At 33.3% G+C, this 25,213-nt stretch overlaps 2 protein-coding genes across 3 annotated transcripts in view; one reads left to right on the top strand and one right to left on the bottom strand.

Annotated features, from left to right (window-relative positions):
• LOC126735699 (putative autophagy-related protein 11) overlaps nucleotides 1–14,436 on the top strand; it is a 71,292-nt gene extending 56,856 nt beyond the window's left edge. The window contains exons 7-18 of one of the 2 annotated variants that reach the window (XM_050439769.1): nucleotides 8,351–8,784; nucleotides 8,839–8,945; nucleotides 9,003–9,127; nucleotides 9,867–10,300; nucleotides 10,355–10,461; nucleotides 10,519–10,643; nucleotides 11,389–11,822; nucleotides 11,877–11,983; nucleotides 12,041–12,165; nucleotides 13,683–14,092; nucleotides 14,147–14,253; nucleotides 14,308–14,436. In XM_050439769.1, the coding sequence (XP_050295726.1) occupies nucleotides 8,351–8,784; nucleotides 8,839–8,945; nucleotides 9,003–9,127; nucleotides 9,867–10,300; nucleotides 10,355–10,461; nucleotides 10,519–10,643; nucleotides 11,389–11,822; nucleotides 11,877–11,983; nucleotides 12,041–12,165; nucleotides 13,683–14,092; nucleotides 14,147–14,253; nucleotides 14,308–14,356 (2,564 nt within the window). In that variant the 3' untranslated portion in view covers nucleotides 14,357–14,436. Of the gene's footprint in view, nucleotides 1–8,350; nucleotides 8,785–8,838; nucleotides 8,946–9,002; nucleotides 9,128–9,866; nucleotides 10,301–10,354; nucleotides 10,462–10,518; nucleotides 10,644–11,388; nucleotides 11,823–11,876; nucleotides 11,984–12,040; nucleotides 12,166–13,682; nucleotides 14,093–14,146; nucleotides 14,254–14,303 lie in introns of both variants that reach the window. The other variant, XM_050439768.1, reaches the window with a different exon arrangement.
• On the bottom strand, nucleotides 140–2,938 carry LOC126735700 (uncharacterized). Its single transcript, XM_050439770.1, has 2 exons — nucleotides 2,794–2,938; nucleotides 140–2,666 (listed from the first exon to the last, which is right to left on the bottom strand). The coding sequence occupies exon 2, from the start codon at nucleotides 2,116–2,118 to the stop codon at nucleotides 1,192–1,194; it is 927 nt and encodes a 308-aa protein (XP_050295727.1). The 5' UTR covers nucleotides 2,119–2,666; nucleotides 2,794–2,938; the 3' UTR covers nucleotides 140–1,191.
• Nucleotides 14,437–25,213: the final 10,777 nt, after the last annotated feature.

The following is a 25,213-nucleotide window of genomic DNA, read 5'->3' as shown; positions in this document are numbered from 1 at the left end:
ACAGGGTCGGCTTGAAAATTCTAAATAAAACTTACTAATTAAATAAAGAATAGTATTTTATTAGAAAAGGTTAATAAGAACAGAAAATACACAAATGTATATATTATTATTTTAATATTACTACTTATTTTCTTCTGGAAGGTAGGGCAAAACTATTGAACCGAGATACTTAAAGATCAACGTTATAAATTTTAATAAATATTTATTTATATAAGTATATAAGAGTAAATAAAATTAATAATAAAATCGGAAAAAAAATAGGAGCATAATATAGAATACAACTATTTCTTATAAATTCAAGCACTGTTTAATAAATTATTCTACCTTAGTCTATATTTAATTCTGTTTCACTGTTACTATCATTGTCTAAACTGATTAATAAGGGCTGAACATTGTTAGGTATTTATAGACGCGTAAGAATTTTCTATCTTTAAAACATGTATGGATTTTTTCCAACTATCGGTTGTAATAATACCCACCCTCTTACACTTTTTTTGCTTCATTCCAATCTACTTTTTTTGGATTTTTATTGTGCCGATTTAATATGGTCACACTTGCCAATATACCGTCAATGCGGGTGACTTGATACGAGACACAGAATAAAAAATTGGTTTGCAAAAAAATATGGAAAACTTGCACATAAGTTTGGGGAATATATACATCGGAAAAAACTTTCAAATTTCTTTTAGTTTTCAAAAAAAAAAATAAACAGAAAATTTCAAGTCACCCGCAATACGGGTGTCTTGAAAAATGGGATTTAAAGTCGTTTAAAATGAAAGTCACCCGCTCTAAAGGGTGTATCGAAACAAAATTAGTTAATTAAAACTAATTTCTTTGGTTGTACCAATTATAAAACATTATTTTATATAAAAAATATAAACTAAATATAGCTTAAACACTATTCTAATTTAACATTGTTTTTAAAAAAATTTTACATTTTTAGTGCTCCTCTCCTTAACTCTTCAGGACGCTCAAACTTCCTGATCACCTGCCTCATAGTAATGTCACTAATATCTGGCTTAAGGGGAAAAACAAAGGCATCTTTGATTTTTTCAGAAGGCCTAAGATATAATATAAGGCCCCAATGTATAAATCTTTGGTCTACTTCCATTATTTTTGCCAGATATCTTTGTTGCTTTTTCTTTAGTGTAGTAAACTCTGCCAAGATGAAGTCCCCTTCTACCAAGTTGTCTAGAGCGATTTGCGCTTTCTCGATTTTTTTTCCGAGTTAATTTTTTTTTCTTGTACTGGGTTTACAAAGCAAGGCAGCTCAATATCTTCAAGTTCCTCTGATCCTTTATTTGACAATATATCTTCTTCTGGCTCGATTATAGTTTCTTTTTTCGATTCCGAACAGCTTGAAATCTTTTGATCTGTAACGCTTTCTCCGGGCGCCACTACCAATTTCTTACGGTTGATTTGTTTGGCTCGCGGTTCTTTAAATCTGGATTCCTTAAAAAGAGATGTAACTGACTCTGCAACTAATGATGTTACACTATTATTGGCGTCAGTCTCATTGTCGTCTGGGACTTTAACAAGGACCTTTTCTCGGTTAAGCGGATATAAACCTGTAGCCTCAAATCCAGATTTTATATTTTTACCAACTGTGAGAGCAATCGATTTGATTGTCCTATTCAGAACTCGGGGAAAATGATCTTTCTGTAGCACACCTGGATTTGACATTTTCCATTTTTTTAGCTGCTGTCGCCAAGCAATCTTGATTGGTCTGAAGCAGGACACATCAGGGGATTGTGTCAAATGGGTACTGTTTGCTGGTAAGAAAATGAATCTAATATTTTCTTCCTTGCATTTTTTTATTACAGCCTCTGACACATGACTTGCTAGATTGTCCCCAATGATAGCTTTTGGGCCATCTAGATGTCTATAATAAGGAACAATGATGTTAAAGAACCAATCCTCAAACAAACTTTGATAGCACCACCCAGACTTGCTGCGGTTGTAAATACAACCTTCAGGGCCACTTTGAGTCCAAGTAGACCACACATTTTCAGATTTGTAGACAACGTATTGAGGTAACAAAAGTCCAGCCGCTGTTACAGAGAACATGACTGAGTGGGCAGACTTGGTGGAATCACAAACTTTCCCTGCGTGCTTCATAGTTTTTTCTTATAACAACTTTAGGCCTTCCGGGATGAACAACAAAATTTGTTTCGTCATAGTTTATTAAATTCTCTGGTGGTACGTCTTTGAGAGAAACTTACAATTTATCAAAATATTCATATAAAACTTTTCTTGATACACCTGCCCTAGATCTTTTTATATTTTCAGCGAACCTTTAATACATCTTTATGCCTTGTAAGAAAGTCCGTGCACCAATCTTTCCCAGGCATGAGATTAGAAAGCTTGGTCACCTGTTTGCCGGCTCGATCCAAGTAGTTTTTAACTAATAATTTTATATCCTTCTTCTCATATGGATAGCCCCATTCTGCCGCCGTAACAACAGCTGCTACAACGGCATTTTCTTCTCTTTTACTTGAAACAGGTTGTCCCCCAAACTTTTTCGGGTGTTTATTCTTAATCTTCCTCCATAGGGTCACCAAAGGAATGTTATATGTTTGAGAAGCCTCGGAATAGGACATCCCATCTCTAATTGCGGCTAGAGCACTTTCTTCGTATGTTTCTGTGGCATGATTTTTCAAGTCACCCTAAAAATATAGTTATATTTAAAAGTTAAAAAAAAAATTTAAAAAATGTAAAACAATTTTTTAAAGCAAAACTGTGATGACATCTTCAAAAAAACTATTTTTTCCATCTAATATTAAAAGTTCATACCTTTGACTGAATTCCAACTATGGCTCAGAAGTAAAAGTTCTAGAGGTTCACAAAATCAACAATTTTTATTAAATACTTTGACCTACGGCTACGGCACACTAATTCAGAATGGCGCGACAAGTTTTAGCCTAAAAGTAAACATGTACCAAGGTCAAATGCGGCGGCAGTGCCTATGCAGCGTGCTCCCGTGCATTTAGGTGATAATTTAAATATCCGTCCGACCGCGTAAATTTTTTAACTTCACCCTCTGATTTCAAGTCACCTGCTTTGACGGTATCCAATCTTGTATTAACTTTCTTGTGCAACATATAATAAACCACCAATCAGTTGTTGGTACGTTTCACTCTTGACGTAATATCTTCTTCCATAGCCTGCCTCTATTTTTCACTGTCACTGCTTTTCAGAGCTTCCTTGAAGTTTTTATGCTCTGCTTCTTGATATTCTATTAGGTTTGCCATGTACCGCCCTGGCACCTTTATTTAGGGGACACCGGGGACAATTGAAACAGGGGATTGAAACAGTCGCCATTTTTTTTAGACGCGAAGGTAAAAACTCGTGTACGCAGCCTCACAACGTTTGACTAATTCCACATTTCTGCTCGACAGTGTGAAACTAGCAGTTGAGGAAAGTGGGTGTTTGCACTCGGCTCTCTTATTTTATGTCAACAAAGTAATTTTTACGTTTCATCTAAAAATGTGGAAACAAGAAATTTAAGTGTAAGTACACCACTTTTTTGTTTTCATCAATTTTTTTATGTTTTTGCTTAGGTTTAGCAGCTTAAACTTGTCAGTTTTAATTAAAGAGTTTAAAGAAAACTAATATTTTGCCAAAAAAAAACGTGAAGGGGGCAATTGAAACAAGATGTAAATAATTTTACGGGGACGGCTGAAACATAATTTATAAAAGGCTTTTGGTATTATTGTTGCGTAAACTGATTGTAACAAACTCTCTGAGGGCTATTATTTTGTTATAGAATGCCACGTGAAAGGGTCAGGAATACAAATAGAGGTACCAAATCCAACTTGGTTTACGAAAATGCGTATAGGGAGGTTATTGAAAATGGAGCATCCGTAAGGTCTGCGGCAGATTTGTTTGAACTGAATCATGTTACATTAGGCAGATTTATTAAGAAAAAGAAAGAATCTATTGAACAAGGGTCCACTGAAACTATAACAATGGGATATAGGTGCATACGACGAGTATTTAACGTTAAGCAGGAAAAATCCATTGTTAAATACATAATAAAGGCATCTCAAATATTTTACGGTCTATCGCCAAAAGAAATACGTAAACAGGCCTACCAAATAGCCGTAAAATATTCATTGAATATGCCGAATACATGGACTAAAAACTCATTGGCAGGAGAAGATTGGTTTTCCGGATTTATGAAACGTAATCCTGAACTATCAATCCGTTGTCCCCAGGCTACAAGCCTTTCAAAAGCGACCAGTTTTAACCCAACAAATGTACAACTTTTCTTTGACAATCTTGCCACGGTAATAGACAGATATAAATTCCAAGCGAAAAACATTTATAATATAGACGGGACCGGTGTTACGACGGTACAAAAACCTACTAAAATAGTAGCAGAAAAGGGACGCAAATAGGTAGGGGCACTTACATCAGGAGAACGTGGCACTTTGGTTACAGTGGCAATAGCGGTAAATGCAATTGGAAATAGCATCCCACCAATCTTTATCTTTCCAAGATTAAGATATCAGGATCATTTTGTTCGTGACGGTCCACCTGGGTGCATTGGAGCAGGAAATGCTGGTGGATGGATGCAAGAAGATGAATTCTTGCTATACTTAAGACACTTTTAAAAACATACCAACAGTTCAATTGAAAATAAAGTTTTGCTTTTAATAGATAACCATCAATCTCATGTAAGCATACCATGCTTGGACTTTTGCAAAGAAAACGGCATTGTTGTCCTCTCATTTCCCCCACACTGTTCACATAAACTACAACATTTGGATCGATCGATTTATGGTCCATTTAAAAAAGCCGTAAATTCAACTTGCGATTCTTGGATGAGAAACAACCCAGGCAAAAAGATGACAATTTATGACATCCCCAGCATCGTTAAACAGAGTCTCTATGGTTTTAACACAATCTAATATTGTTGCTGGATTCCAGTGCACTGGTATATGGCCGTTTAATCGAGATATTTTCACGGCTTTAGATTTTGCTCCATCATATGTAACTGACAGACCTGCTCCCGAAAATTTGCAGTTAAATATCCCCCAAGAAGTCCAGGCAGTAGGTTCAAGAGAGAATAAAGATTTAAGCAGCACTGATTCTTTTCCAAAATTAGTAAATTCTAACTCTCCAAGAGCGTCAACGAGCGGAACTGTTTCGTTACAGCCACCAAGCACCCCGCCTCCAGTTGCATCTACAAGTGTCCAGTCAGCCTCTAATCTCTCTTTGGATGTCTTTTCACCTGAGCTAATAAGGCCGTTACCAAAAGCTCTTCCGCGGAAAACTACAGGGAAACGCAAAAGTAGAAAATCCGCCATTTATACGGACACACCAGAAAAAAATGCTATTCAACAAGAATATGAAGCAAAAAAAAGAAGAAAGTGGAAAAAAAATTGGTGATCAAAAAAATACATCAAAAACACCAGTGTCCAAAAAAACTCGTAAACAGAATAGTCAGGACGATAGCAGCAGTGACAATGAAGACTGTTTTTGTCTAGTATGTTTGGAATCGTATAGAAATAGCCATTCAGGGGAAAAATGGATGCAATGCATTGATTGCCACCAATGGTCACATGTAGAATGCACTCGTCAAGAAGATTTGTATATCTGTCATAACTGCATGTCAGAATAAATATTCTACTTTGCTAATTTATCTTTATTTCAGCATTAGGATAATTATTATGTTGTTTAAAACTTTTGAATAAAAAATTTAGTTTTATTTAAGTGTAAAAATTATATGTATCAATGTTTTTTCTTCGTATTTCTAAATTGAATGTTATTTCAGTATTAAAATAAATATTTTGTTTATTCTTAATAGTGTTTCAACTATCCCTGGTATGTGTTTAAACTGTCCCCGTCTCCGGGACAATTAAAACAATATACAAGGCTATATGTTTCCTTTAATATCTTAGAGGCATTATATAATAAGTTAAAATATACAAGGAACTAACAAATGTCCTTGTAAAAAATTTTTTAGCTGTAAATATGATTTTCTCTAAGAGAAAAAAATTAATATTTGGAAATTGTTTCAATTGTCCCCGGTCTTCCCTACTCTATTAGATCTTTTTTCACCAGCATTTTCTATACCGAAATCTTCATCCTCTAATTGATAGCTGGGATCACTATCATGGGAATCTTGTGAAGTTAAGCTTTCATATACGTTAGATGTATTTGTATAGCTTTCTATATCCTCCGTATCTCCTACCTCAATTTTTTCAATGTCGTTTGGTTGTGTTTTCTCCTCATAAACTCAGTGGATACTTCCTTACTTTTATTTTTCTTTTCTTTGACGCACGTTTCTTTCAGAAAACACGACACTACGGCTAATTTTAATACGCCCTGTATCTACATTAAACAACATATATGCTTTAGATTCCTCAGAATAACTTACAAATATTTATAACTCTGCTTTCTGATCAAATTTATTTTCAATTTGTTTCTTTAGAATATGACTATAAACTTTAGACCCAAATATTTAAAAATTCGTCACATCTGGGTTTTACTTGTCATAACTCAAATAGTTTTTTTCTTTAAACTTCGTAGGTAATCGATTTTGCAAATAGTTGGCTGTCACTATGGCTTCCCCCCAATATTTCTTTGGTAAATCCGCATCGATTAACATGCACCTAGCCATCTTGACCAGCAACCAATTTTTTCTCTCTGCAACCGCATTCTGTTCTGGAGAGTACCCCGCTGTATATTGTACCTTGTATTTTCTTACCCTTTAAATATTCCCTTAAATTATTATTTACGTACTCACCACCTCTATCTGACCTAATTACTTTTAGAACCCTGCCTAACTAATTACTCGTAAATTCTATAAACTCTTTGATACATTTTACAGTTTAACTTTTTTGATTCAATAAATATATAGTCGTGTACCTTGAAAAATCATCAATTAGCGTAAGAATGTAACGTTTGCCCCCTAAAGTAACAGTCTTTATGGGACCGCAAACATCTGTATGTATTAAATCAAGAATATAACTTAAATGTATTGCTTTGAGAAAATTTCGGGAAACTCTTACGGATAATTTTATCTTTTACACAGCAGTCACAAGTTTTCCTAATCCTACAATCCTTAATATTAATCCCGATTGCCGCATGTTCCTTTCCATTAAGTGTTTGACAACATCCATGTCCCTGTGTACAAAAAGTCGATACCATGTATGCTGACAATTATTGGAATGCTCAAAAATGCGTAGTGCATAAACCACAGTCAAAACTCTAGGAATAAACTAATATGTGCTTCCATATCACCATTTTTCTCCACCGACAACCTACAAATTCTTTTTAATATGAAAACCATGCTAGATAACTTGATTTCTGGATAACTGATATTTCTTTAGCTTCCCAGCATCACGGGCGTATTGCTTGTTTCTAATATGCGTTAATTGACTAACGTCGACAAGTAAGGCCATAGTTGACAAAGCCTTATCATTTTGTTTTTCCCAGGTATTGTTTCGGGTTTCTTCTGTTGGTAATTCACTCAAAACTACTTCCTATAAATCAGCTTTAGCTAGTAACATTTTTACTAAATAGCTCCATGACTGAGTTTTGACTATTTAACTTTTCGACGTTATGCTTCGCACTTTCCGCCATTATGCCAGTTACTCACAAAACTTGAATACTCGCGATTGTATAATTTTTATTATCTCCTTATATAGGTGAGCCAACGCGACGTACCTGGGCCCATAACCTGTTTCCAACAGGAGATAATAAAAGGGAAAAATAGAATAAAGTGATTTATTAACCGAACCCAAATATGGTCTATTATAACGCGTACTCTACGTTATAAACTTACAGACTACAAAAAAAAAACAACCACAGGATCACACACACATAAAAACGCACATGCTTTACTTTAGGCAAAAGTCCTCCGATCCCATAACTGATATTTATTAATGTTTATTCTTTTGGACGCCGCATGAAAACTGTTTATTTAAGGAAGTTAAAAATAATTATATTTTAGCAAATAATTGTAACAGTAGGGACTTAAAATATCAATAAAAGCCATAAAGGAAGCAAATCATATTAAAAATATAACCTATGAGAAACCATCTGAAAATTGGTTCAAGATCAAACTGAAAAAATGGTAAATGCAAACAGAGAGGCCATCTATAATCCGAACTATTTATACCTTATGACTATAATATATTAAATGTCCATATTATTGCATAACCCTCTAAAAAAATGGAAAGAAAAAATCGGCAATTGTATGAAATATTAGATTGTGACTTTCTTGGGCGATTATCTTTTAATTACAAGAGGGTGTACTATACCAACTTTAAGAGCAATGCTGAAATAAAACTAATTTAACATTTTGAAATATAGGACAAAACAATTGTTTTTGTTCCAGGTGAATCGGCTGTCCCATGTGATATAAGTCTACCAAGTGTGTGGAATGAGATGTTTTCCGAACCTATGCTAAACCAAAGCGCTGTTTGTGGCCGGTCAGTTCTTTCCGCGTGTTCTTCGCTTAAGTCGTTGGATAGCGCTGATGACTTACAAACATCGTTTTATTGCTGCATCTGCGAAAATACATTTTCAAAGTCCGAAAAAATTATACATGTTAAAAGTTTTCCTCATTCTCAGTTGATTCTTATCAAACAATCCCTGGTTAAAAACGGAGTTTATACAAATATTTGGCGCAAATGTGAAAACGGTTTCTTGTGTGAACTTTGCGATGCTAAGATAATAGGTTACAGTCAATATGAAGCTCACTTTAATAGTGCTCACCATAAAGACAGATTTGATGAATGGATTGCGTCGAACACAGTAACTTTATTTGAAGTAAATATATAAACAGATTTAATTGGAATATATTTTTACCATAATCATTTGTAGATTCAGTCATTCTTTAGAAGCAAGTGGTTTTACTGCCATTTTTGTAATAAAAGTTTGGACGGAACCTCTGATGCACTGGATCACTATAAAGGTTATTTACATCGAGGGTAAATATAAACACTACTAGAAATAAAGTATTTAGTAATTAGGGTTTTCATTTTAAGCCAAGCTTTTAACTATTGTGATATCTGTGGATTTAATTCCTCTTCAGAGCTGAACCTTAAACGTCATATAAAGGATAAGCATTATCAGCAATCCACAGTATTGGAGAGCACATTCGTTAAGTCTGGTAAGCATCAGCTCTTTTAATATAGAAAAGTATTTAGTATTGTTGTAGTGCTGTAAGTACACTGAGTCCGATTTTGGTTGTAATTGCGGGGTATTTTCCCATTCTGCCACTTTTTCCACAAACTATAATTATTTGCTTCTGAGATCCAGAATTAAAATTTTCACTTTTAAAGATATCATATTTTAGCCCCAGTATAAGTCAGAAAAAACTATGATTGTATATATGTTTACGTAAAATTCGGTGGCATAATCTAAAAAATTTAGGTTATTTTTCACATGATATCACCCAAAATTCCTCTTTTTAAAGACAACGTCATGTATTTTTTGTTTGCAAAGAATGGTCTATTTTTTTCCTATTAAAATAATTGTAACAGTAGGGACTTAAAATATCAATAAAAGCCATAAAGGAAGCAAATCATATTAAAAATATACTCTATGAGAAACCATCTGAAAACAGGTTCAAGATCAAACTGAAAAAATCGTAAATGCAGAGAGGTCATCTATAATTCGAACTATTTATACCTTATGACTATAATATATTAAATGTCCATATTATTGCATAACCCTCTAAAAAAATAGAAAGAAAAATCGGCAATTGTATGAAATACTAGATTGTGACTTTCTTGAGCGATTATCTTTTAATTAGAAGAGGGTGCACTATACCAACTTTAAGGGCAATGCTGAAATAAAACTAATTTAACATTGTGATATATAGGACAAAACAATTGTGTTTGTTCCAGGTGAATCGGCTGTCCCATGTGATATAAGTATACCAAGTGTGTGGAATGAGACGTTTTCCGAACCTATGCTAAATCAAAGGGCTTTTTGTCGCCGGTCAGTTCTTTCTGCATATTCTTCGTTTAAGTCGTTGGATAGCGCTGATGACTTACAAACATCGTTTTATTGCTGCATCTGCGAAAATACATTTTTAAAGTCCGAAAAAATTATACATGTTAAAAGTTTTCCTCATTCTCAGTTGATTCTTATTAAACAATGCCTGGTTAAAAACGAAGTTTTTACAAATTTTTGGCACGAATGTGAAAACGGTTTCTTGTGTGAACTTTGCGATGCTAAGATTATAGGTTACAGTCAATATGAAGGTCACTTTAATAGTGCTTACCATAAAGACAGATTTGAAGAATGGATTGCGTCGAACACAGTACCTTCATTTGAAGTAAATATATAAAAAGATTTAATTGGAATAAACTTTTACCATAATCATTTGTAGATTCAGTCATTCTTTAGAAGCAAGTGGATTTACTGCCATGTCTGTAATAAAAGTTTGGACGGAACCTCTGATGCACTGGATCACTATACAAGTTATTTACATCGAGGGTAAAGATAAACAGTACTAGAAATAAAGTACTTAGTAATCAAGGTTTTTATTTTAAGCCAAGCTTTTAACTATTGTGATATCTGCGGATTTAATTCCTCTTCGGAGCTGAACTTTGAACGTCATATAAAGGATAAACATTATCAGCAATCCACAGTATTGGAGAGCACGTCCGTTATGTTTGGTAAGCATCAGCTCTTTAAATATAGAAAAGTATTTAGTATTGTTGTAGTGCTGTAAGTACACTGCGTCCGATTTTGGTTGTAATTGCGGTGTATTTTCCCACTCTGCCACTTTTTCCACAAACTATAATTATTTGCTTCTGAGACCCAGAATTAAAATTTTCACTTTTAAGGATATCATATTTTAGCCCCAGTATAAGTTAGAAAAAACTACTATGATTGTATATTTTTACATAAAATTCGGTGGCATAATCAAAAAAATTTAAATGATTTTCCACAAGATATCACCCAAAATTCCTCTTTTTAAAGACAACGTCATGTATTTTTTGTTTGCAAAAAATGGTCTACTTTTTTCTCATTAAAATAATTGTAACAGTAGGAACTTAAAATATCAATAAAAGCCATAAAGGAAGCAAATCATATTAAAAATATACTCTATGAGAAACCATCTGAAAACAGGTTCAAGATCAAACTGAAAAAATGGTAAATGCAAACAGAGAGGCCATCTATAATTCGAACTATTTATATCTTATGACTATAATATATAAAATGTCCATCTTATTGCATAACCCTCTAAAAAAATAGAAAGAAAAAATTGGCAATTGTATGAAATACTAGATTGTGACTTTCTTGGGCGATTGTCTTTTAATTCCAAGAGGGTGCACTATACCAACTTTAAGGGCAATGCTGAAACAAAACTAATTTAACATTTTTAATTATAGGACAAAACAATTGTTTTTGTTCCAGGTGAATCGGCTGTCCCATGTGATATAAGTCTACCAAGTGTGTGGAATGAGATGTTTTCCAAACCTATGCTAAATCAAAACGCTGTTTGTCGCCGGCCAGTTCTTTCTGCATATTCTTCGTTTAAGTCGTTGGATAGCGCTGATGACTTACAAACATCATTTTATTGCTACATCTGCGAAAATAAATTTTTAAAGTCCGAAAAAATTATACATGTTAAAAGTTTTCCTCATTCTCAGTTGATTCTTATCAAACAATGCCTGGTTAAAAACGGAGTTTTTAAAAATTTTTGGCACGAATGTGAAAACGGTTTCTTGTGTGAACTTTGCGATGCTAAGATTATAGGTTACAGTCAATATGAAGGTCACTTTAATAGTGATCACCATAAAGACAGATTTGAAGAATGGATTGCATCGAACACAGTAACTTTATTTGAAGTAAATATATAAACAGATTTAATTGGAATATATTTTTACCATAATCATTTGTAGATTCAGTCATTCTTTAGAAGCAAGTGGTTTTACTGCCATGTTTGTAATAAAAGTTTGGACGGAACCTCCGATACACTGGATCACTATACAGGTTATTTACATCGAGGGTAAATATAAACACTACTAGAAATAAAGTATTTAGTAATCAGGGTTTTCATTTTAAGCCAAGCTTTGAACTATTGTGATATCTGTCGATTTAATTCCTCTTCGGAGCCGAACCTTGAACGTCATATAAAGGATAAGCATTATCAGCAATCCACAGTATTCGAGAGCACAGCCGTTAAGTCCGGTAAGCATCAGCTCTTTAAATACAGGGTGTCCCGAAATTACATTTTACCAGCCGCATCTTTGTCTCAAAATAAGACAAAAACTTCATATACAGGAATCTTGAAAAGTGAATCGTTTTCAAAGTACAGGGTGTTTTATAATTATTATTGAAGATGGTTTATTGTTAATATTTTCGAAACGCCTGGTCGTTATTTTTCGAAATTTTTATCGTATACTAGTGTTATTGTTACTAACTGATTTTATAACATTTTATGGTAAAATATATACAGGATCGTTTAAAATTAATGGTCAGCAAAGATAAAAATTTCGTAACTTTTTTGTGGTTACTTTTTAATTATTTGGATAGTAACATTTTTACATAAAAAAGGTACTCTTGTCTTATTTCGTTAGAAGCCTCTAGTGTCAAGAAATTTTTTGTTTGTTTTGTTTGGTATTTTCATTTTTTTTCTTAGCTAATAAGTTAATTGTTTCAATTTTTCTCAATTATTTACAATTTTGAAATAAAATTTTAAACAAAGAAAACAGTTTTTGATCTTAAAATTAAGTATTTGTAATAGTCTTATGTCACGTTTACACCTGATGATTTGTAACATACCTTTTAAATTTATTAAACGTGATCAAAAATACTTTATGAGTGTAGGTTGCAAAACATTTATGCCTGAGTATTTAAAAAACGGGAGCTCCTATCGAAATAAGACAAGAGCACCTTTTTTATGTAAAAATGTCGGTTCTTTTTAATTTTACTATCCACATATCCATTTTTATCTTTGCTGACCGCTAATTTTAATCGACCCTGTATACATTTTAGCATAAAGTGTTATAAAATCAGTTAGTAACAATAACAGTAGTATACGATAAAAATTTTGAAAAATAACGACCAGGCGTTTCGAAAATATTAACAAAAATTCATCTTCAATATGAATTATAAAACAACCTGTAACATGAAAACGATTCACTTTTCAAGAATCCTGTATATGAAGTTTTTGTCTTATTTCTAGACAAAGATGCAGCTGGTAAAATATTGCGATGTTATTTCGGGACACCCTGTATAGAAAAGTATTTAGTATTGTTATAGTGCTGTAAGTACACAACATCCGATTTTGGTTGTAATTGCAGGGTATTTTCCCCCTCTGCCACTTTTTCCACAAACTATAATTATTTGCTTCTGAGATCCAGAATTAAAATTTTCACTTTTAAGGATATCATATTTTAGCCCCTGTGTAAGTTAGAAAAGACTACTATGATTGTATATTTTTACGTAAAATTCAGTGGCATAATCAAAAAGGTTTAAATTATTTTCCACAAGATATCACCCAAAATTCCTCTTTTTAAAGACAACGTCATGTAAAAAAATAGAATGAAAAAATTGGCAATTGTATGAAATACTAGATTGTGACTTTCTTGGGTGATTGTCTTTTAATTCCAAGAGGGTGCACTTTACCAACTTTAAGGGCAATGATGAAACAAAACTAATTTAACATTTTGAAATATACGACAAAACAATTGTTTTTGTTCCAGGTCAATCGGCTGTCCCATGTGATATAAGTCTACCAAGTGTGTGGAATGAGACGTTTTCCGAACCTCGCCGGTCAGTTCTTTCTGCATGTTCTTCGCTTAAGTCGTTGGATAGCGCTGACAACTTACAAACATCCTTTTATTGCTACATCTGCGAAGATACATTTTTAAAGTCCGAAAAAATTATACATGTTAAAAGTTTTCCTCATTCTCAGTTGATTCTTATCAAACAATCCCTGGTTAAAAACGGAGTTTATACAAATATTTGGCGCAAATGTGAAAACGGTTTCTTGTGTGAACTTTGCGATGCTAAGATTATAGGTTACAGTCAATATGAAGGTCACTTTAATAGTGCTCACCATCAAGACAGATTTGAAGAATGGATTGCGTCGAACACAGTAACTTCATTTGATGTAAATATATAAACAGATTTAATTGGAATATATTTTTACCATAATCATTTGTAGATTCAGTCATTCTTCAGAAGTAAGTGGTTTTACTGCCATATTTGTAATAATAGTTTGGATGGAACTTCTAATGCATTGGATCACTATACAAGCTCTTTACATCGAGGGTAAATATAAGAAATATTAGAAATAAAGTAATTATGATTTAAATTTATAGCCAGGCTTCTAAGTCTTGTGATACCTGTGGATTTAATACCCCTTCAGATTTAATACCCTGAACCTCGTACGTCGTACAAAGAATAAGCATAATCATTAATCCGCAATACTAGAGAACACAACCGTAACATCTCGTAAGTATTAACTTTATTAATGAATATTTTCACTTTTAAAGATTATATCATATTTTAGAAAAAAAAACTTCTACGATTAGATATTTTTACATAAAATTTTTTTTTGGGGACATGTAAAAGGCCTAATTTATGATATATAATGGGCTGGTGCCTTCAATCGAGGTTCTCCATCAGCGCATCATTAAGGCTATAAGAAATACTCCCGGTATTTTATGGCGCGTAAGAGAGTCTATGCGGAGGAGAATAGAGGGCTGTATTACAGCAGGCCATTTCCAGTATTTGCTATATTAAAATAAGTTTGTTACATTATTAATATTTTTGTTATTGTTAATACATTTTAGTTTAATAATTATATATTGAACAAGTATAAAAATTAAAGCAGTTACGGCCTACTACTTTTTTTCTTATTTGATAGCTTAATCTGGTTTAATAATACTCTGGTTTTGTTTACCAGAGATTTTCTCGAAAACTATTAATTTTATCCAAAAAAAATCAAGAATCGATAATTAGATGGTGTTCTAGATTTTCAAATTTCTTATGGGAAACATATCATGTAAACATATGGGAATCCGCCCCTAAAATTAGGTTTACATTATTTTTAAGCCGGAGAATATTAAGATCTTTCAAAAAAACGGGATCTTGTAGCCAGTGTTCCAAATAATCCATTTTCTTCAAGCAATTTGCGCGGGCTGTAGCTCCGGATTGCATTTTAGGAAGTTACTGTCGATAAAAAAAAAGTCTTGTCTTGAGTACAACGATACCTCTTAAATAGTTGCACCAAATTTGGTAACTCGCTGCATAATCGTTAAATGCTTCGTATCTTTATGATCAAGTGCTGGAAAAGGAAGATTTTGTTCCATCTAATCCAGTTCTTAAAATTGTCAAGCTGATAGGAAAAGCAAAAGGGCACATCAATAGCACATCATTCGAAGGGTTAACCAAGGATTCTAGTTTTATTAAGGACAGCAAAGATTCACTTAAACGTGTTTTAACTTAAAGTGTCCATAAATTAAGTAATAACCAACAAGATCAACAGCTTGTGTTGCGAAATCAATTTCTCAACACAGACAAATTAAATTTGTCTCAAATAATAACTACAGTCTACAAAAACTCTCCGATACCTGGAATTGGTGTCTGGGTCTGTCTTGCCCCGATCAAGCCGCGGCGACACGAAATTTACCCCGCACCACACCCAGTATGACGATAAATGCAAACCAGGCAAGATCTCTGCTCCGTCCAGCCAGCGACGTAAAATCAAAAACCGAAAACATCGAAGTCGATGTTAATTTTGTTTCACATAAGTTGATCTTGTGTCTTTTGACGGAAATGGTGCAAACCTTTCCCGTACTTATCTTTAAATGGGAAAGATCTGTTTCCTGTATTTAATAATTTAAATAAAAAGCAAATTTATGTTGCAAAATTGAGCGTTGCAGTTAAAAGCGTTGTAAACTAGCTATTAAATTGCCTTTTAAGTTAAAGCATATTATTTTGTGGGCGCTTCGTAAGAATATAAAGTTGTGAACAGAAAAGTCAACATTTATGACATTTTCCATGAACAGTTTTAATAACTAGTGAGGAGGCTGTTACTGAACCGAGGACAAGACTATTGAACATTTTGTGGAAGCGTATAGTGTGGAAGCAGCAGTGTATTGGATTTTGTTTTTCTGTGTCTTCACATAGAAACAAGGTACCTTTGTAATTTTAACTTGTGTGTTTTATTTTAAACAATAATAATTATTGTTACGCTATTTGTATTAAGGCCAAAGGGTTTAATTTAGTTAATTACTTTGTCTTGGTGTTTATTTAAATTTAAAATTTATTTTTATTCGAGTGCTTGCTGGAATGAGTGTGCTTACTTAGTAATAAGTTTTAGGTTTTTAGCTGTTTAAAGAAAATTAACGTTTTTATATTTAATATAAGATATTTAGGAGAAAATTTGATGGAAATTTTATTTACTAGCCTTATGTCAGTCCTTTCGTAGTGGCGTGTTAATATTAAGGTATTAGCACAATCTCTTTAAACCTCTACTAAGTTTAATGTTTAAACTCTAGTCACGAAGTTTAAATATGGTCCTTCGAGCCGGATGTTCCATCAAGTTTTCTAAATAAAACATATTTCCAGCACCCATTATATTTAATTTTACATCCAGTAAAATTAGTAATAGATTAGATTCTAATTTAGTCCAGTCAAATTTTGTTGAGCAAATCAATACCTTTACTGAGTTTTTATTTAAAGGTTTACCTTTTTAAGTACTATTTTTAAATTATCCATAGTTCAAAATGGACATTAACCAGTTAAAAAAGAACCGTACTTTGGCCAAAAGTAAAATATCAAGGGTTTTAAATTCACTTGATAAGAAAAAAGATATTGAAATTGATATAACTTTTTTTGAAACCAAAATAAATCAGTTGCAAAATGCGTTAGATGCTTATAATTTAGCTCAAGATGAAATTGAATATCAGTTCGAGCTGAATTCAACTTTAGATAATAGTGAACCAGATGATGAAGATAGGGTATTAATAGATGAAAAATGTGATATAGGATTTGTGTTGTGTCATAATAAAATTAAAGAGTTGTCAGGTACTTTAAATACTTCTTTACAGCGTTCTAATGCATCGCCAGCAGTAGTAGGAAAATCAATGATGTCTCCTTCTACGAATATTTTACAAATAATAAAAATTAAACATTTTACGGGTAACATGTCAGAATACCCTTCCTTTATGCAAATGTTTGAGTCAATTGTTATACAAGATAACACATTATCAGATATACAAAAATTTGCTTATTTAAAATCCTGTTTACGAGGTGAGCCACTTGAAATAGTTGAGCATTTATCTTTTACTAATGAAAATTTTACTACAGCTTTAGCTTATCTTAAAGAAAGGTATGAAAATAAAATAACTGTCCTTAATGCACACATTGGTGCAATTTTAGATGTTCCAGTTGTTTCAAAGGTTAACTCAGCTAATCTTAGAGATTTTGTTAATAAATGCAAAGGAAGTATAGGGTCTTTAAATAACTTAAACTATACTAAAGAAGAATTGTTTGATGTTTTAGTAATTTATCTGTGGATAAAAAAGGTAGACATAAGTACACGTAAAGCTTATGAAAGTGAACGTAGACAAGACCAGTTGCCTAGTGTTACTGACTTTATTAAATTTGTTGAAAGAAAATGTGTAACTCTAGAAAATTTGTCAAGTAATGAACCTCAAGTTCAAAAACCAAATAGGGTTCAAACCCATACTTCCTTACACACAAATACAAATCAAGGTAACAATAAAAAATGTGTATACTGTAATGAAACTTCACATGTAATTTTAGGCTGTAATAAATTTAAAGGTTTATCACTTACAGGAAAGAGACAAACTGTTTCAACAAAACAGTTATGTTATAATTGCTTGGCTTCTCAGCACAATTTAAGTAATTGCCCTTCTAATAAAACTTGTATTCATTGTGGCAAAAGACACCATTCCCTTCTTCATGATTTTCAGCAATCCCATAGTCCAAGCTCGAATTTACAAAACAGAGTTAATCAGAATCGTTTTAGCCAGACTTCACGATTTCCAACCAGATCTAACCAAGGATCAATACATGGAAGTTTCCAAAATAATCAATCTGCCAGAAATCATACGAACAATATTCATTCCCAAATAAACAATAATCAAAACCATTTTATGGTCGATCAAGAATTCACTTCACACAATAATTGCAGGCAGAATAATAATCTAACTGTTGCTAATGTATCACAAAATGAAGTGAGTCAACATTCCGAAGAGACCCACACAGTTTCAAATTTGTCTACCAAAAACTGTCAAGTCCTTTTAGCTACTGTCTGTTTAACCTTGTTAGATGCCGATGGCAACCCAGTTACCGTCAAGGGTATTTTAGATAATGGATCTCAAAACTCCTATATAACAAGTTCTCTTATTGAAAAACTAAAATATATTCCATATAACAAAACAACACGAGTTTCAGGTATTGCCCTGTCTCATAGCGTCTCACAAAAAATGGTGGATGTCATTTTACATTCCAATTTTAATCAAAAATCTTTTAAGTTAAGTTGTGTAGTGCTTCCCAATATTACATGTTCCCTTCCTCATATAGAAATTAATACATATGCATGGAATATTCCAAGTAATATATTCTTAGCTGATCCCAACTTTAACATACCCTCAGAAATTGATCTTCTTATAGGCTCAGACCTATATTATCAATTACTTACCCCTGGTATGATTAGTTTGGGAAACAAAATGCCTACCCTACTTAACACTCATCTTGGTTGGGTAATTGGAGGTTTATATCCTTCAAATTGCAATTCAAATATTTCTACTGCACATCTGAACGTAATTCAATCAGGTCAAGACTCTGTTGCACTTTTTGCTCAAAATGATGAACAAAAATGCCTTGAAACCATTGTTGCAAAGTTTTGGGAGTTAGAAGAACTTCCACCTGTTAAGCTTCGCACCCCAGATGATGACTTGGCAGAATCTATATTTGTAAATACTACAAAAATCTTAGAAAATGGAACTTTCCAAGTAAACTTACCTCTTAAAAATGAAGATGAGCACCTCAAGTTAGGTGATTCAATTTCAATTGCTCGTAAAAGGTTTGAAAATCTTGAGAAAAGGTTTGAGAAAAGTCCAGAATATTATATACAGTATAAACAATTTATCGAGGAATATGTGTCCCTAGGTCATGCAAGATTTGTTCCTCTTACTCAATGTAATGAGTTTTCCCAACAAAAATACTTTTTTCCACATCATGCAGTGATTAGAGAGGACAGTGCAACCACTAAATTGCGTGTTGTGTTTGACGGCTCTTGTAAAACTTCAACAGGGTATTCTCTCAATGACATAATGTTAAAAGGTTTTCAAGTACAGCCAGATTTATACGATATTTTGTGTCGTTTTCGCTCGTTTAAGTATGTTCTGACTTGTGATATTGAAAAGATGTTTAGACAAATATTGGTTAATCCTGAGCAAACCTTTTTATTGAATATTCTTTGGAGAGAAAGACCTGAGGATCAACTCAAATGCATTGAATTGTTAACGGTTACTTATGGCACTAATAATGCTCCTTTTTTAGCCACTCGTGTGTTAACTGAAATAGCACAGAACAGCTCATCTGACTATTCAGTCGCATCAAATGCTCTTCTAAACCAAACTTATTGTGATGATATTTTAGGAGGTGTTGATGATTTTAATGATCTTAAAATTCTGTACGATCAACTCAACTCCCTACTAAATAAGCATGGATTTCCATTGCATAAATGGTGCAGCAATTCACCACAATTTTTGTCAGCATGTACTGACCAACTTTATTATTCAGAAGTGGAATTTAAATTTCATTCAACCCTAAATAAAGTTCTCGGATTAAAATGGAATCCAGTAGTCGATTATTTTTTAATTTCAAGTCCTAAGAAGGTTTTTCCTGAACCCTTTACTAAAAGAAAAATCCTTTCAACAGTAGCACAGTGCTACGATCCTATCGGATTCTTGTCACCAGTTATTGTTATTGGTAAGCTGATTATTCAGCATATCTGGACTTTAAAAATTGATTGGGATACACCCTTAAAGGATAGTAATGTAATTATCCAGTGGAAAAACTTTGTTGACAATTTACATCTTCTTCAACATCTCAAAATTCCAAGATATTTCTTTTTGGATAAACCCTTAAAGGAAATTCAGTTACACGGCTTCGCAGATGCAAGCATGAAAGCCTATGCTGCCTGCGTTTATATACGCACATCCTATTCGGATGGTAGCATTTCTAGTTTTCTTGTCTCATCAAAGTCTAGAGTCTCTCCTCTAAAAAGTGTTACACTTCCTCGATTAGAGCTTTGCGCTATGCTTCTGCTCTCACAATTAATCACAAAACTCATAAACATTTATACTAATAGGTTTAAAGTAGATTCAGTAAATCTATGGTCTGATTCCGAGATAGCCTTATCTTGGATTGAGTCTCATGCATCCCGTTGGAATATATTTATTTCTAATCGCGTATCCAAGATACAGGAATTAACCTCTGAGTTTACTTGGCGGCATATTAAATCCTCTGACAATCCAGCAGATCTACCCTCTCGAGGTATTTCTATTACTGATCTTTTAACTTCTAAAATGTGGTTTCATGGACCAGCCTTTCTAGAGCTTCCAGATCTTGATTTGACAAAGTCTAAAAAATTTCAGAGTTTAAATAACTTGCCAGAAGAAAGAAAAATTTCGTTACTTAGTACTGAAGTATTAAATCAGGATGTTTTTTGGTCTAACATTTTCAAACGCTTTTCAAGTTTCTTGAAATTGCAACGTACAGTAGCATATATGCTTAGGTTCTTACATAATTGCAGAAATAAAAACATTAAAAATTCTGACCCTTTAAAGGTCCAAGAATTAAGAGATTCTCTTAACCAAATAATACAGGTCATACAATCCAAATATTTTTTAAAGCAAATTTCTGAGTTAAAGTCAAATAAAAATATTTCGGATAAGACTTTGAGAAAACTGAACCCCTTTATTGATTCATATGGGTTTCTAAGAGTTGGTGGAAGATTGGAAAATGCTAATATCCCGTTTGACCACAAACATCCATTACTTCTACCGTCTCATAACTATATTGTGTCATTGATGTTGAAATATGAGCATCAGCGACTTGGACACGCAGGTGCTCAAAATGTTCTTTCAAATTTCCGATCCAGATATTGGCCACTTAATGGTCTTAGAGACCTTAAGAGAATAATTTCAAAATGTGTCACATGTTATCGTTTTAAAGCGCAACCAGCTCAACAAATCATGGCAAACCTTCCCAAGGACAGGGTGTTAGTATCTAGACCTTTTAGTCATGTTGGTGTAGACTATGCAGGGCCATTTACCATAAAATCTTCCAACCTTCGTAAGGCTCCTAGAATAAAGGCTTACTTGGCTATTTTTGTTTGCATGTCTTCTAAGGCCGTTCACCTGGAAGTAGTCTCCAGCATGACCACTGAAGACTACCTATGTGCTTTGAAGCGATTCATAAGTCGTCGTGGTAACCCATCTATGATCTTCAGTGATAATGGGACCAACTTTATAGGTGCTAAGAACCAATTATATGATATTTATTCATTCTTCAATAAAATTGAAACTTCTAATCAAATTAAGGAATTTTTGTCCCAGAGCGAAATAAAATTTAAGTTTATTCCTCCACGAAGTCCTCATTGGGGAGGAATTTGGGAAGCTGCCGTTAAAAGTGCCAAGCATCATATCCATCGTATTATTGGTCAAAGTCATCTTACCTTTGAGGCTTTCTATACCATACTTGTACAGATAGAAGCAATTCTTAATTCACGGCCCTTATGTCCCTTATCAAATGACCCAAATGATTTTCAAGTTTTGACTCCTGGTCATTTGCTAATTGGTACTAGTTTGATGTCATATCCTGAAAAAGACATTTCTTTAATCCCTGAAAACAGATTAACGCTTTGGAAACGTATTACTCAAATAAAACAATTGTTTTGGAAAAAGTGGACTAAAGACTACCTAAATCGTTTGCAAAATCGACCAAAATGGTTTCAAGAATTTCCAAATATAGAACTCAACTCACTTGTTCTTCTGAAGGAAGATAACTCTCCACCATTTCATTGGTCACTTTCCAGAGTCATAGAAGTCATTCCCGGAGATGATGGTAAAGTAAGAGTTGTGAAACTTAAAAACAAGGACGGAGTTTTTACTCGAAGTGTGGTCAAGGTCTGTCCTTTGCCTCAACAAGATATACCTGAAACCTTTTTGTCCTCATTAAATTAGTTGGGGATACTTATGTAGTTTGGAGCAATTTGCTCCAACCGGGCCCCAAAATGTTGCGAAATCAATTTCTCAACACAGACAAATTAAATTTGTCTCAAATAATAACTACAGTCTACAAAAACTCTCCGATACCTGGAATTGGTGTCTGGGTCTGTCTTGCCCCGATCAAGCCGCGGCGACACGAAATTTACCCCGCACCACACCCAGTATGACGATAAATGCAAACCAGGCAAGATCTCTGCTCCGTCCAGCCAGCGACGTAAAATCAAAAACCGAAAACATCGAAGTCGATGTTAATTTTGTTTCACATAAGTTGATCTTGTGTCTTTTGACGGAAATGGTGCAAACCTTTCCCGTACTTATCTTTAAATGGGAAAGATCTGTTTCCTGTATTTAATAATTTAAATAAAAAGCAAATTTATGTTGCAAAATTGAGCGTTGCAGTTAAAAGCGTTGTAAACTAGCTATTAAATTGCCTTTTAAGTTAAAGCATATTATTTTGTGGGCGCTTCGTAAGAATATAAAGTTGTGAACAGAAAAGTCAACATTTATGACATTTTCCATGAACAGTTTTAATAACTAGTGAGGAGGCTGTTACTGAACCGAGGACAAGACTATTGAACATTTTGTGGAAGCGTATAGTGTGGAAGCAGCAGTGTATTGGATTTTGTTTTTCTGTGTCTTCACATAGAAACAAGGTACCTTTGTAATTTTAACTTGTGTGTTTTATTTTAAACAATAATAATTATTGTTACGCTATTTGTATTAAGGCCAAAGGGTTTAATTTAGTTAATTACTTTGTCTTGGTGTTTATTTAAATTTAAAATTTATTTTTATTCGAGTGCTTGCTGGAATGAGTGTGTTTACTTAGTAATAAGTTTTAGGTTTTTAGCTGTTTAAAGAAAATTAACGTTTTTATATTTAATATAAGATATTTAGGAGAAAATTTGATGGAAATTTTATTTACTAGCCTTATGTCAGTCCTTTCGTAGTGGCGTGTTAATATTAAGGTATTAGCACAATCTCTTTAAACCTCTACTAAGTTTAATGTTTAAACTCTAGTCACGAAGTTTAAATAGCTTGTCACTTAGGCAGGCTCAAACGAAACTTCAATTGCGATTCTAATTTAATTTGAGTTCTCAGATCAAATTAACTGAAAAAAATTTTAAACAATATACATAATTTATTATAATAATTAAGTCTCGGTCCTAAAAGTTACTTTTAGACTATTACTTTTGAGACCGACACTTGCGAAATGGACGAATTTTTTCAATAATTTATAAAGGCAATGCCCCTAAAAGTAACTAAGAGGATTAATTGTCAGCCGAAAAACTCAAAACCGTTAAATAATTCAAAGGGTAACTAAAATTGTTTCTGTCATCCTCCACTAAATTTATTTAAAAATCATCTATCCTACATGTTTCGGACATATAAGATGTCCATCTTCAGGGATTGTTTTGTCACAACATATAACCAGCTATCGTGCTACTGGCAAGGTCAAAAGTTAAAATGTCAACAATAAATAAAAGGGCATATTAAGATGCATGAGAAGGGACTAAGCAGGGTCTATACAAACATTAAGATCACATAATTACAAAACTAAGTTCTTCTAGTTCCAAGTATCCTAAGTATCCAGAGAGAAAACAATCCAATACAAAAATTTTCAGACTATTGGCTTTGAATCTTGTATTGTCAAAAAATAAGCCCTGCAATGAAGAAAAATAAAATAGTGTAGTATTAGCTGTAACTGAAAATTCGGAAATATCTGTTAGAAAAATTGGCAATACGACTGGAATACCGAAATCTATAGCCCGTTTCATTTTCTGTTAAGGCCTCAGACCTGTTGATGGAAAATGGCGAAGAACATTTTGTGATTGGTATACGAGGAAGTGTCAGGAAGATGAAAATTTTCCCCATAGGATTATCTGGGGTCGTATTTTCGAAACCATGCGAGAATCTTCGTATGCGAACAAAGTCGAGCGGCAAAATTCGCACACGAATTAAAAAGTGCATTTTTGAACAGCATTCGAAATTTCATTCGCATGCGAGCATGAAATGTAGTGGCAACGTAGCAAAGTCGAGTGCTATTGGAGGCCATGTCAACTGGGATGAAGACGATAAACATTTTTTTTAACCTATCCTAAAATTTAAGTTTAAAAACATCAGGGAATTTTGAGGTTTTTTCATGGCGTTTCTTGGGATTTTGCGAATTGACTTTTTCTTAAATGAATTCAAAAAATAAACAAAATATTGCGGTTTTGTGTCGAGTGAGAAAAAGAAAGTACTAATTTCATTTATGGAAGAGCACCCGAAATTAAAGTCGGGCAAATTCACCCACAATTTTTCGGCTAAAACTGCACAAACCTTGTGGATAAAAGTAGCGGACAGATTACACAGTCTCCGGAGCACATAAAAAATATATCAATTCTATCGTAATAGGCTTGCTTAATCTATATAATTTATTAAATTGAGCATCAGAATACATTTCAAATGGGTCAAGAAATGGAGAGTGCATCCTATTCCTTCTATCTGCCAGAGTTTCAGTCTCTTCCAGTGCATCGACCTCGTTTCTTTGCACAAGATTGTTTAATCTTGCCATTTGATTATTGTTATTTTTTTTTTCAATAAACAACAAAAAAACACTACGAAAATACTTAACCAACTCACAAAAAAAAACAAAGCTGGTTTAAAATCAAAACAAGACAAGTGGCAGAATCGCACACGAACTTTGAAATTCGAATGGTATATACCCATTCGAGACACCGCATGCGAAAAAGTTCGCATACGAAGTGGTCGAAAATACGAATATCGATTTTTCGTGCGAAATCAAGTAATACAAGTTAGAACGTTACAAGTAATGTAATTTTTAATCGGAGAAATACATTGACAAAAATACAAGAAATACATGGTTACAAATAATGGAATTTTTAACGGAGAAATACAAGACATACCTTAAAAAAGGGTTAATAGAAACAGTTTCGGACCTTTCCTACTCTGTTGCT

The sequence above is a fragment of the Anthonomus grandis genome, chromosome 4 (genome assembly GCF_022605725.1).
Source record: "Anthonomus grandis grandis chromosome 4, icAntGran1.3, whole genome shotgun sequence".
In the NCBI taxonomy this organism is placed as follows: domain Eukaryota; kingdom Metazoa; phylum Arthropoda; class Insecta; order Coleoptera; family Curculionidae; genus Anthonomus; species Anthonomus grandis.
This window is presented reverse-complemented; position numbering and strand designations above follow the sequence as displayed.